Genomic DNA, 14060 nt, shown 5'->3' on the forward strand with positions numbered 1-14060 from the left:
GCGGGATTAGGCGCGGAGAGGGCGGAGCCTCAGGGGTTTGTGGGCGGGGCCGCCAGGGTCTGGGAGGGACCTCTGCTCCCGCTTGGCACTACTCGGCTCTGCTCGGCTTCTCGCCGTTCCGCCAGCTCCCTCTCGACTTCCGTTCGGCTCTATTCGGTTTCTGCTTTGGGAGAGAGCGCTGCGGCGACTTCTGCGCACGCGCTTTCGGCTCATGCTGTTCTCAGGGCTGCACTCGGCCTCGTGTTTTCACTTCCTTCTCTTCAGAGCTGTATCCGGGTCGTTGCTTTCCCTATTGTCTGAGGCAGCCTCCCTCGGACTGTGCAAATTCTGGGTCTTTTGTTGCTTCTGGTGCAGGCTAATAAAGTTTTTCTTTATTTTATTTTTTTCTTCTTTTAACGGGAGAAATTAACTCCCCAGGGCCGCCGGGTTGGAAGCGCTGCCTAGGCCGGAGGGCCCCTCCGGCCGGGGAGCCGTGGGAGGGGAGCAAGCGGCGAGGGCCGGGGCAGAACGGGGGAGACCGCGGGGCTGCTCCTGGGAGCGCGCTGGTGCGGTTGGCGACGCCGCCGATTTAAAATAGCATCTTTCGGCCTCGTCTCCGCGTTCCCAGTCCCCGAGCTCGGCGCTGCCTGGGCTCCCGCAGCCTCTCTCTCTAGGTCTCCTCCAAACGACCACCTCACGGATTCCTTAGTAAGTGTGTGCAAGGCCTCCGCGGCGAGAAAGGTCTATTTTGGCCCGTCTAGAAGTCAGGGCTGGGGGGCAACAGGGCAGGGGTGGGAGAGCCCCGCGGGGAGCTGGACCCTGTGTGGACGCTCTCCCTGGGTGGTCCGCGGGAATGAACACCGCTTCTTTTATTCCCTGGACTTTGCGTTTTCTTTCTATTGACTGTCACGGTGTCTGAATGAGGAGGGATCACGAGGGAGTCGCAGGAACATCTTGACAAGATATGGAAGAAGAGGGTCAGCGTCGATTTTAGCCGGTCTGGATTGGCGCTGGCCGTATCCCTGGGCAGGAGCTGTCCACAGAGCGGCTCAGCTCCCCCCAGCCCACGTCCCATCCCAACCTTCCTCCGACCCCTTTTGCTGAGAACGCAGTTAGTCAAAGATTCCCTGTGCGAGGTCGTCTTTATCTTCCCTCCGCAGCACAGCTCTCCCCTGTGTCTGGTGTGATTGTGAATGACGAAGTAATTTTTTTCTCTCAACAGTGGATCGCAGCTCCAAGAGGAGGCAGGTGAAGCCTTTGGCAGCTTCTCTGCTGGAAGCTCTCGATTATGATAGTTCAGATGACAGTGATTTTAAAGTTGGAGATGCCTCAGGTAAATGTTTCCTTCTTTCTTCCCCTTACCCAGCTTTCTGGAGTTGGGCTTATTTTTAGACTTTTTTTTTTAAAAAATTGGTTTTGATTAAAAGGCCAATTTAAAGTGAAAACACATAAATTTCATTTGTTTGTTTGACTTCCCTGCCACATTACCCTAAGATCCTATCGCTAGATCTATCATTGCTTCTGTTTTCTTTGATACTTACTCAGAGATAATTAGGGAGGGAAGGACTTTTTCTTAAGATGCAAAAACATTTTATCTATTCTACACCTTAAAATATATTTATGCTTATTTCATAAACGGAGGCAAAAAATCCAGAGATAATATCCCGAAGTAGAATAATATCCTGAGAGTAATGTGGACCATGAATAACCCCTGAATAGCGTTCTACTCTTTTCAGATCACTTGGCACCTTCTGAGGAGAGTTTTGCATTTTGTCTATTAGCTCTCTAACTAGAATAACATAGACTAAAGTAAAAGTTGTACTTTAAATTATGATAGATGCTGGACCTTGGGGATTGGGCCTTTCAGAAATCTTTGAGGTTTAAAACATCCATACTTGCTTATTTTACTTAGAGATTTAAAAAATAACTTTTTAGAAAGTCATATGTTCACATTTTACAAAATTGGGAAACCTAGAAGTGTGGTTTTCCTTTTTATTTTCTGCTCAGTTTACCTGATATATATAATATATAAAGTTTTAATTTTTTTATTTAAAAACATTTTTTTTCTTGAAGAGCAGGTCTTGCTATGTTGCCCTGGCTAGTCTCAAACTCCTGGGCTCAAGCGATCCTCTAGCCTCAGCCTCCCAAAGTGCTGAGATTATAGATGTGGGCCACTGCGCCTGCCTGTTTTTAAAGTTTTAATTGAAGAAATCTGAAAAACATAAAAATTAGGTTGAATATTTTATGTGAAAAATACTAATGATAATACTAACGAGCAATAAAAATTATTTACAAATCTGCCCCTTTTGATGGAAATTTAAATAAAATGAGAAAATCCTTTCCCATTTCATTCCTTTATCGATTTTGAAATATCCTTCTGGAGAGTTTGCTACACTTAGTCATACTCTCTCCTTCCCTCTGGTTTTCCTTTGTCTTTTTCCTGCTAGAGATGGTGAGAAGGGATAAAATTAGGTTGTGTTGTATTGCTGTTGCTACTTTTAATTAATAGCATCAACAAGCAGAATTTGCTTTGTGTTTATTGATAACATTTTGTTTGCATAATCTCATTTAATTTTTACACTAAATCAGTGAAGGAGATACGATTTTACAGGTAATAGGGATATTGAGTTTAAAGAACTTGCATGAGGTCACTCAGGCAGTAATGTATCAAATGGATTTGACTCCAGAGTTTATAGTCTTCACTGCTTAGATCCCAAGAGTTGATAGATGGAATCTTAGACTGAAACTACTTGGATATTGTGATTACTAATTGAGTTCCCTCGTAGCAATCAAAAGTTGATAAGTTTGTCTTGAGTAACTGTTTTTTTGCCTTTGCTTCTCAGTACTTTATCTCCCACTTAGTCAAGTTCACCGGTGTTTGGTACTTCCAAAGAAAGGAAAGAAAGGGAAGGGAAAAGAGGTAAAATTTTAATGTTGGTAAAGACGTTGGCAGATGAGAATATTCCTGGCAGAGTGTAGTTTTGGTTTGTTATGGTTGAGGTTGTAAACCTTGACAAAAATAGTTGTGTCTCAGAAGTTATGAATTCTTTGAATATTATTATGGGGAAAACCCCAAAACTTATTTTCTTTCAGTATTCCATAGTTATTTCTGTGACAATAAATCCTGACTTTGTTGATAATTTTTTTTTGTTTATTTAAATGTAGTCATTCACAGGTAGCATTTCTCTTTACAAGGGATAAAACAATCTAATGATACAAACAAAAACTATTTTCCCTAAATAATTTATGGTATCAAGCTAAGTACAGATTCTTGACCTTGTTAAGTCATAAGCAGAATTGAACGGAACTGTCTCTGTTATTTGTGAAGAGTGAGAGGATGAGTTTTGTTAGGCTGATATATGTGTGTGAGTATATATATGTGTGTGTGTGTGTGTATATGTGTGTGTATATATATCCCCTAAAAACGCTAAAAAGTATATACCTTCCTTTCCTTTCTCAAAAGAATTTATGGTATCAAGCTAAGTAGAGATTTTTGACCTTGTTAAATCTTATCAGAGTTGAAAGGAACTATTTGTGAAAAATGATAGGATGAGTTTTGTTAGACTGATATACGTGTGTGTGTGTGTTTGTATATGCATGTGTATGTGTATACATACATCCCCTAAAAGTACTCAAAAATATATACTTTGTTTCCTCTTGTCATACAGTATCTAGTCTGCTGCATTCATAATTGATTTCCCAGGCCCCTGGGTAGCTTAAATTTGTGAGCTAAGGTCTAAGGTCGCAACTTTATCTGTGTAGTTCTTGGTATGTTATTAAGTAGAAAATGATTTTGTTTAAAATAATTAGTAGTCAACAGAAATTGAATCATGTTTTCCACTCTTGGTGCAGGTATGTTGGTGCTCCCCATAGCTGAGATGTTGGTTTACTCTAGATCTGTGGTCCCCAACCCCTGTGCCATGGACCAGTCTGGTCCTTGGCCTATTAGGGACCGGGCTGCAGAGCTCCATCCTCCTGCCCCCACTGGAAAAATTGTCTTCCATGAAGCTTAGGAAGGGAAGGGGGTTGCACAGCAGGAGGTGAGCGATGGACAAGCAAGGGAAGCTTCATCTGTATTTACAGCCACTTCCCTGCTCATCGCTGCATCACCGCCTGAGCTCTGACTCCCCAGCCCATGGCAAAACTGTCTTCCATGAAACTGGTCCCTGGTGCCAAAAAGGGGACTGCTCCAGATGACCAGTGTTTCCTGCTCCAGATGACCAGTGTTTCCTCTTTGAATCTTTTCTCTTCCCTGTCTGAGACAGTATATTTAGTTAGACTCTTATAGGAAATAAGACATTAGTCCTATCATTGGTTTTCAAATTTGTTGAAGTTGTGGAATTCCAACCCTACTTGTGAATAGGAGATTAAACTGGAGATGGAGAAATAATAGCTAAATGTTGGTATGATCATATCTTCTTTCAAAACAACCTCTAGAAATGACTTATTGAATGAACTACTGACTTCCTTAGAACTTAATGTTAAAATGGTTAGAATGTTGGCCTCAATTTTTGTTAACTGGATTCTGTGCATCAATTTCTTATTTTCATTTTGAAATCTGAAATTCTCATATAAAACTTTTTGGCTTTCTGAATAAATATAGAAAACACCAAAAGATTATTATCAGCACCCTCACAGATAAATGTTATTTTATTCATATGCTTTTCAGATAATGATAAAATAGAAAAAAATCAACATTGCTAGAGAATGACCTGCCAATAAGATTGGCAAGTGACTATCAACAAAGTTAATAATTATAAGCCTCTACCTTTAAAATATTATGTAACTGAAGATAGTTTATCTTTTATTTCTAATGTGAACGCAAAACTACGTTTTCCATTTTTGATTGAGGGTAGTCAATAAATATAGTTTAAAATGAATAAGTCCTAAAGCAGGATATTTGTGTGTTAGAATTATGGTGATAATCACCAGGCGAACCATATGTAGAAATGCTAGGTGGAAGCATATGAAATCACCAGTTTTGTACGTCTAAAGCAGTCAAATATTGGCAATTTCATGGTTCAACCTAAAGTGGTTATATTTGAGACGTGAGCCTACTATTGGGGATAAGATGGGAGACTTACTTACATTTAGTTATCTGCTATTTAAATTGAATGTTTTGAAAAATGTGTGCATGTATTCTAGTAAACAAGACAAACTAGCAGTTCCATGTTTAGCTCCCCCACACTGCTCTGGCAAAAGTAAAATGGTTAACTTGAGATCTTGATCCATGGTTAGTTTAGTCAGGTCATACTGCCAGGAAATAATTTGACTAGAAAAGTCAGGCTGAGACTTTGGGAGTGTTTTGGTTTGGTAGTATTTTATGCCTAATTTGACTTTGGATAAATGGATCAAGATATGTATATTGACTGTCTTTAGTTTTGTTCAGTGCTTTGCTAGATGTTAATTTACAAAGGAATAGTAATAATATTAAAATAATTAAGTAAAATGATATGTAAAAATATAAAATAACAATTAGAATAATTAAATAAAATAATAGGTGATAAAAAGGGATTGATTACTTGTATAGATCAAGTCTTTCAGAGGACATGGGATTACTTTAGACTAATGTAGAATGTAGAACAATTTCATTGAGGAGATAAGATTGGACCTATGTACTGAAAGAGGGAGAAGATTTCAATAAAGAACAGTCTTGATGTGGGAAATATTAAATGTTAAAGGTGTGGAGGCTCAGAATTGCCATTTATATTTGGGGATCAGGGTGAATAAAAGGACAGTAGAAGAGAGATAAGCCTGGGAAAGTAGAAATAAGTCAAATTGAGGCCTTAAATTCTCATGGAGAATTTCTCAACCTGGACACTATTGGCATTGGATAATTTGGCACTATTTGTGTTTGATAATTCTTTGTTGTGGAGGTGTGTCTTATATATTGTAGGATGTTTAGCAGCATCCCTGTCCTCTACTAGTGTGGTCCCCAACCACTGGGCTGAGGACCTTGGCCTGTTAGGAACTGGACGATACGGCGGGAGATGAGCCGGGAGATGAGCCGCTGGCAAGCCTGTGAAGCTTCATCTGTATTTATAGCTGCTCCGGATCACTGCGTGTCACCATAAGCCCCGCCTCCTGTCAGATCAGCCAAGGGGGCGTTAGATTCTCACAGGAGGCAACCTTACTGTAAACTGGGCATGGGAGGGATCTAGGTTGCCTGCTGCTTATGAAAATCTAATGCCTGATGGTCTGAGGTGGAGGTGAGGCAGTGACGCTAGCGCTAGGGAATGGCTGCAAATACAGATTATCATTAGCAGAAAGGTTTGACTGCACAATAAATGTAATGCGCTTGAATCATCCTGAAGCCACCCCCCTCACCCCCCATTGGCTGTGGAAAAATTGTCTTCCATGAAACTAGTCCCTGGTGCCAAAAAGATGGGGGACCCGTTGCTCTACTAGGTGCTAGTAGTATCTTCCTTACCTGCCCCACCCCTGCTTCCTTGTTGCAACTGTTATCTCCAGACATTGCCAGATGTCCTTTGGGGGAAAAATTGTCCACACTTGAGAACCACTGATTTAGATTTACCTAGAAAATGTAAAGTAGCACAACTGGCACTAGAATCAGAAGTAGAGGATTAATTGTGTTGACTGATTGTCTTTTTTCAGGAGATATACAGGATTAGTCAAAGATGGCCCTAAGATGAAAATGCTGAATAACTGGTAGACTAGTGATATGTCTGTTATCTACTGTTTATATTTATAGTACTAATCACTGTTACACTAGATCAGTGAACAGAATAACTCAGGTTGATGAAATTGATGAACAAAGATTATGCTGGAAAGTTAACGAAAAAACTCTGAATTAAATCATACTGATTTTTATTGTTTAATATTTATCCTGGGGCAAACTTAAGCATTGGATATAATGGTATTGATGGTTGATATTAGTTAAATTAATTTTTATTTATTATTTAAGATTGTGAAGGGATTCTTGAAACTTGTTTTTTTAATTCTATAACTAAAAAAATTCCTTACCTGTCTGCTAGTTGAAATAGCCTTTACTTGGAGAGTTTCTGATATATTGTGTGTTTGAGAAAAGTTGCTTTTTATTTAACCAAACGTGAAGTAGGATTTCAATTTTAAAGATTTTTTTTTAATGTAAAAAAGTTTATTGTAGACTTGGAATTAATTCTGCCCTTTTGGCTAAGATATCTTTATTTGAAGTGTTTGTCAGATACTTCAGCTTTCTTCAGTCTGTTATTCCTTTTTTCTCGGTTATTTCTTCAGTCTAATAATGCTTTTGGGAGGGTGTAGAAATGATAGATTTGGAACATGGAAAGGAGTCATTTTTTGATTTTGTAGTGGTAGGAAATTTTTTCTTTATATCCTATGAAAATATAGACAGACAAGGACCTTGATTTTCTCATTGTCATTATTACCCAGCTATGCTTGTATCTAAATATTATTTATCTCTGTTCCTCAAGTGCATATATAATAAAAAGAAGTGATGCCTAATCAGATGAAGTTATTTTCCAGAGAGCAAAGAAATATAAGACTTGTTATATTCCTGATCCCTGCAGCTAAAGCATGGCTACTGTTAAGAATGAAGGGTTGAGTAAGCTACTTACTAGGATATGGATTTGTGGAAGAATTTCACATTCTTCTCATAATACATTCATAAATATAAAACATTTAAATCTTTTTAAAAAATTGCTTTCTTTTCAGACATGATTGCAAAACAAAAACAGAATCAAAGAGTATCAGTTTACTTATAGTTTTTAAAAATAATTAATTAATTGGCATTGGAACAACAACCAAAACAAAATTGCAAAAATCCCTGACATTTTGTAAAATTTACCAAGTAATAGCCAAGTTGGGCTGGCCTCCATTATGGTCAGGTAACTACACTTCTGCCCCCAGTTAATCTTAATTTTGTATCTCTCATTAAGTTTTTATTGATAAAAACACTTTTGGGATATTGATCCAGAAGAAAAGTACCTTTTCTTTTTAACCTATCTTCTAGCTTTCTTAATTATGGCATTGTTTGTAAGATATTTCAGTTTTCATTAGTCAACATGCAGAAGATCTTTCTCTGCCTTAGAAGCATTTTGTCAACTCTGTTTATTAAATCATTATTTTAAATGTTTAGAATTTATTATTATTTTTATCAGAGGTGATTTTTCTTGGTAGGTTGGGTTTAATTGTTGTGAGTGGTTTTCATAATCATAATTTTCCTAATGCTTTGTAGAGCTCTTGAACTGAAAAGAAGTCACCTGTTTGTGAGTAATCTTGGGTCCATACTCAAGAAGCTCAAGAAGCTCAAAAGTGTCCAAGTGTTTCCTAAGTTTGAAACAAACTTACTTGATAGTAAAACATGACTAGAACTGATATGAGTTTATTTCTATTATAGTGTTTATGTCTCATACTCTGTAAATATTCATACTTTCCACTGCAGAAATAATGTGTTTGATTGTAGGATAGTACTCTAGACCTCACTGAGGGTATTAGTGTAATATGTGGTACATATGCCATGCTACCCTTCTAAAATCTGAAAATTTCTGAATTCCAAAGCACATCTGGCTCCAAAAGTCTCAGGGAATTGTTAACCTGTATGACAGTTGTTCTTGTGGCCTGTGCAAGAGTGTTTAGGATGAGAGGTTTTTTTCAGAGCAGTCTGGAGTAAGTTACGGATACCTACATGATAATCTTGAGATTGATAATGATTTCATAGGGTCAGTCAACATCTGTTAAATGTTAGTGCTTATTTTTTATGTGATTCAACCTGCAGAATATTTTTATCATCAGTCATTGGTATAGGACTTCTGAGGTGCTTTTGATACAGATACTGGTTACACACAACTTCCTTCACTTTTATTGCTCAGTTAATTTTATAGAGGTCAAGGCCAGTTAATTTAAGTTAATAGAAATTAAAATGATGTGGAAACACTGACTTCACCATTTTATCATTACCTTTTTCTTGGCTATAGGTATACAAAATTCATTATCCTATAGATTTTACTATTCGTATTGGCCAAGACTCGACTGATTTCTTCTGCACCTTCTCTTCCCCCTCTTCCCCGCCTCCCATTAATACCTTCCTTCAAGTATTTTAGAGTTTTATTTGTTTGATTGGGTGTGAAGAGGATTAGAAGGTTACTGAGTAGTGTTAAATTGAGAGAGACTGGGCTGCCCTAGGCAGGAATGGAAGAAACTTGCTAGAAAGTTTATAGTCCTATATGAGCTCTTTAAATGTCTTCAGCCTAACTTTCCGTAATTACCGTGACTACTCATTTCCAGGATTGACTACTTTATTGATCAATTTCTTCCATATTAGGGCCTATAGTAGTTACTGCCTAGAATTTTTGAAAGTTTACGTGACTCTTCTTTTACTGATATGTATAGTATCCTGATATGCAGGAAAAGTGTAACTTCTCTTGCAACTTCCATTTTCTGTGCCATTGCTATTGTCTTTTTTCATCTGTGTACTTAGTACTCCTAAAATTAATTTAGTATATAAGAGATGTGGTATAAGTTGACTATCATAAATACCTATGCTAATTTGGTGGGTAAAGAGTAAAATAAATGAAACAAAGTTTTTTGGGCCAGATTTATCTTGTTTTGGATGTGACTCTTTCAGTGCTTATAAGTCCATACAGTTTATAAAAGGAAGATGTAAGGGAAGAATTTTTTTTGGTATTATATTATAATACAATTTAAATCAGGTGCCCAATTTCAAAAGAAGCACATTAACTTTTAGAAAAACATTGTCCCTAGGGTACCAAGTATAGCATGAGCTATAGGACACAAAATAGTGCTCCTCTTTTTAAAGCATATGTTAGTTTAGAGTTACATATATTCACCTTCATTAGTGCTATACTGAACTAAAACCATTATATCAACTTCATTGATTTATTATTTAATCAGGTTGGGAATGTCTACCATTCTTTGACTTAAATTTGTTTATATTGTTTTGCAAGTTATTCACAAATTTTGGTGGTTTCATTTGTGTCAGCGTTGTGTGTGTGTGTGTGTATGTATATACATATGTGTGGTTTTTTTTTTCTCATATTTTCAACAGATTCTGAAGGGAGTGGTAATGGAAGTGAAGATCCCTCAAAGGACAGTGGAGAAGGATCCTGTAGTGATTCTGAAGAAAATGTTTTAGAGGAAGAACTGAATGAAGATATTAAAGTAAAAGAAGAACAAGTTAAAAACTCTGCAGAGGAAGAAATACTGTCATCAGAAAAACAGTTAAGTAAAATGGAAAAGAAGGAGGAAGAAGAAAATGGAGAAAAACCTAGAAAGAAAAAGGAGAAAGAGAAGGAAAAAGAAAAGGAAAAAGAAAAGGAGAAAGAAAAAGAGAAAGAGAAGGAAAGAGAGAAGGAAAAAGAAAAAGCAACAATATCTGATAATGTGGCTGCTTCTGCTGCTGCCACCACCCCAGCCACAAGTCCTCCTGCTGTTAACACATCCCCTTCTGTTCCCACTACAACAACTGCTACAGAGGAACAAGTCAGTGAGCCAAAAAAGTGGAACCTTCGTCGAAACCGACCACTTTTGGATTTTGTATCCATGGAAGAGCTGAATGACATGGATGACTATGACAGCGAGGATGACAATGATTGGCGACCTACTGTAGTAAAGAGAAAAGGGAGATCTGCGTCTCAGAAAGAGGGAAGTGATGGTGACAATGAGGATGATGAAGATGAGGGAAGTGGGAGTGATGATGATGAGAATGATGAAGGCAATGATGAAGATCATAGCAGCCCTGCCAGTGAAGGGGGTTGCAAGAAGAAGAAGAGTAAAGTTCTTAGCAGAAACAGTGCTGATGATGAGGAACTGACCAATGATAGCCTGACACTATCTCAAAGCAAGAGTAATGAGGTAGATCAACCCAATTTTTATGATAATCTGTCTGTCTGGGGAAAAGGGAATTCTTCTCTAAATCACTCTACACTTTATATTAAGTGGCTTTTTTGAAATCCTTTTTATTGACAGCTGTGGGAGTGAATGAGCACTCTAACTGTAACATTTATTCATTTGGTCAACCAACTTTTATTGAGTATCTACTATTTGTCACCGTTCTCAAGGAGCTCACAATCTCTGTCCTCAAGGAGAAATATATAGAGAAATATTTTTATATCCATAGACTTGGGAAATGATAAGAGTTTTCCATTCTCCTTTTTATCCCCTTAATCATTTGTTCATAGGACTGCTGAATGGTGCTGAGTGGATTATGAAAACAAAGGTCACCTTTTTTTCAATTTAGTTATGTCCATATCCACATAAAATGTAGGGCTTTAGAATAGAGCAGGGCAACAGACAGCTTAATGATTCTCTCAGACTTTTAGAGATTCATTTTAAAGGTTAATTCTTTTACCAGTTATAGCACCCATTATCTGTATAGTTACCAAATCTTTATATGTATGGGAGTACACATGAACTATATATTTAGTGAATAAATTTTCTCTACAAGGAAATGGAAAAAAAAGCAAACATTTCCATCATAAAACAAACATTTTTATCATAAAACTACAGTAATGGCTCAGTTCTTCCACTCGAAGTTCTACTACTGAAAGTTAGGTTTATGCATTGGGCCCAGAGATGCATCATTCAAGACTCTTCAGTCAAACACATTTGTGTCTCTTTGTCTGTGTGTTTATGTATATGTTTTTCTTCAAAAGAAAGATTGAGTTGTCTTACATGTAGATGTATCTGTTACATCACATGTAGAACTAAAGTAATTAATTGTCATTTCTGTTAATGTGTTTAGTCACCAAAATTTATTTCTTTGCTAAATGCTTTTTGTTTTTCCATGTCATTGAAGTAGGTTCAACTGGTAGAAAGATTTTCAATTAAGTTTCACTTAAAAATTTGGTGATTTTCTTACAATGATAATGTACAGCAGGCTTTGAGGGTTTATAAGTCAGCGGAGATGAGATGGCAGTTTATATTTTGGATAGTAAACATTGGTTAATTTTATGCCCACTTTCTTACGAAGAATGTTGCCTGCCATCCTGATTCTTATCTTTAGGTAAAGGAAAATTGTCATTTGTGAAATAGTATAGTATTTTTAATGATATAGCACAGACAATTTCATATTATCAATGCTATCTTAGGGAAACAGAGGTATGGGAAATCCAATTGTTCATATTTAATTTAGACATAAATTCAGTTTATTTTATAGCACTTAGTACTCTGTATCTAATGAATAACATTACTTTTGGCAACATCACTCCCTTTGTTCATTTTTATTAGACTGATATTCACAAAAGTAGTCTAGCTAATGATAGAAGTAGTATAGATTAGATTTATGTTAAGGTGTGGGGGACACTTGCATGTGTTTAGAAACTTGCCATATAAAATGTATATATTATCTGTTTGCTAATAACCTGTAGTTCATAACATACTGCTTAAGAGGTTGTGTAGACTAACCTTTATGATGCATTTAAAGGCCACATGTGCTGTTTAGTTTTTTCCCAATAGAAGACACTTTAGTAAATAATGGGACCTTTTATGTTTAGGTTAATAGTCCCAAAGACATTCCAGGAATGAGATTCTGAAGCACTTCTGGGAAAAGTACCCATGTAGAAGAGCTCATAGAAAGCTTATAGAAAGTTAATTTTCTCCTAGAATAACATTCTGCCTAATATCTTTTTAACTGTGTTTTTCTTCACAACTCTATTATGCAGACTCTACTATAATTTTTTGATGATTCTGATTCTATTTAAATTATATTACTCAAACTGGATATTAAATTTTAATTAAAAACTAATCAATTGAGATTATTACTTAAATTTCTAAATTTCCTATTCATATGATCTTGATTTTATAAAAATATGATGAAAGTTAATCATTGTTGCCTTGTGGCCAGTGTTTGTGTCTTAATCTTCCTGGTTATTTCAGATAGTGATAATTGCTAAGTGATAGTTACTTAGTATATATTTGTTTATATTTGAAGTTTTATTTTCTCTTTTACTTTAAGTTTTCAGATCTAACTTTGTAGTAGAGATAACTGAAAATGTAGCTTTAGAAATACATAATTATATCATATTTAATTTATAAGCAGGTAAACTTTTTTCTTGGCTGCTATGTAAAGTGCATTTGTGGGGAAAGGATGTAGGGTATCACTTTTTTGTTTTTCCAGCAGTAGGATCAAGGAAAGAGGGCATGATTTTTAGGTAAATGATATCCTAACTTCCATAATTTTGAAGTTTCTTATGAGAATTTGATATCTTTTTGAGCAGAGCCCTTTTGTAACTGTTGCTCTTAATGGCCTTAATACACCTATGGAACAGTGGTTCTCAAAATTTTTTGTCTCAGGACCCCTTTACATTCTTAAAAATTATTGAGGACCCTCAATATTATTTATGTAGATTATATTTGTTGATAATTTACCATTTCAAATTAAAACTTCACCATACATCCGTGAAAGAAAAAGAGAGTGAAAAGGCAAATAGCGTTTTTTGTATCATTAAGAAAATAGTCTTTACCTTGTAGATCCCCTGAAGGTGTGTTCCCTGGACCACATCTTGGGAACTACTGCTCTAGAATTGGGAATTTGATAACCTGCATTTTCTGCAAATGGGCACCTGTCTTTGTCAACGGCCTCATGGCATTTTTTGAATTTAGTGCTGTCTGAATATTCCTCTTAAAATATGATTGTATATCTTTTTCAGCATTTTGTATTGAAGCTTTTGAGATTCACTAAGGTTATTAGTTTTCTGAGGTAAGTTTTTTGGGGAGGGCAGAGTAGCATTTTTAGAAAACGGTTCCTGTTTTCAAGAATTTGAAACTAGAGCTTTGGATGAGAATTAGTACATGACAGAAAATTATGTCAGTAGAAATGACAGGTTTTTTGTTTTTGTAAAAGGAAGAAAAGCCCTTTTCTTACAGAATATTTAAAATTGGAGACAGTTTGGATTACTGTTTTATCATTGTAACCTTATGTATATTCTTTGCTGAGTGGAAAATCTTTTCTTGTAAAAGGCTCTGTTTTGTTAAATGGATTAGACACCTTGCTATGTTAAGAAATAGCAATTGTCACCTGATTTTTGCTAGTTAAAATATAAACTTTTTTTCTTTTTTCTTTTTTTTTTTTTTTTTGAGACAGAGTCTCACTTTGTTGCCCA

At 36.4% G+C, this 14060-nt stretch overlaps 1 protein-coding gene across 5 annotated transcripts in view; it reads left to right on the forward strand.

Annotated features, from left to right (window-relative positions):
• Nucleotides 1–226: 226 nt before the first annotated feature.
• Nucleotides 227–14060, forward strand: part of PHF14 (PHD finger protein 14) — a 159263-nt gene continuing 145429 nt past the window's right edge. For 4 of the 5 annotated variants that reach the window (XM_045565538.1, XM_045565534.1, XM_045565535.1 and 1 more), the window contains exons 1-3: nucleotides 228–687; nucleotides 1202–1312; nucleotides 10007–10812. In XM_045565538.1, coding sequence (XP_045421494.1) covers nucleotide 687; nucleotides 1202–1312; nucleotides 10007–10812 — 918 coding nt within the window. In that variant the 5' untranslated portion in view covers nucleotides 228–686. Of the gene's footprint in view, nucleotides 688–1201; nucleotides 1313–10006; nucleotides 10813–14060 lie in introns of all 5 variants that reach the window. The other variant, XM_045565536.1, reaches the window with a different exon arrangement.

Source organism: Lemur catta, chromosome 11 (assembly GCF_020740605.2).
Source record: "Lemur catta isolate mLemCat1 chromosome 11, mLemCat1.pri, whole genome shotgun sequence".
NCBI lineage: Eukaryota > Metazoa > Chordata > Mammalia > Primates > Lemuridae > Lemur > Lemur catta.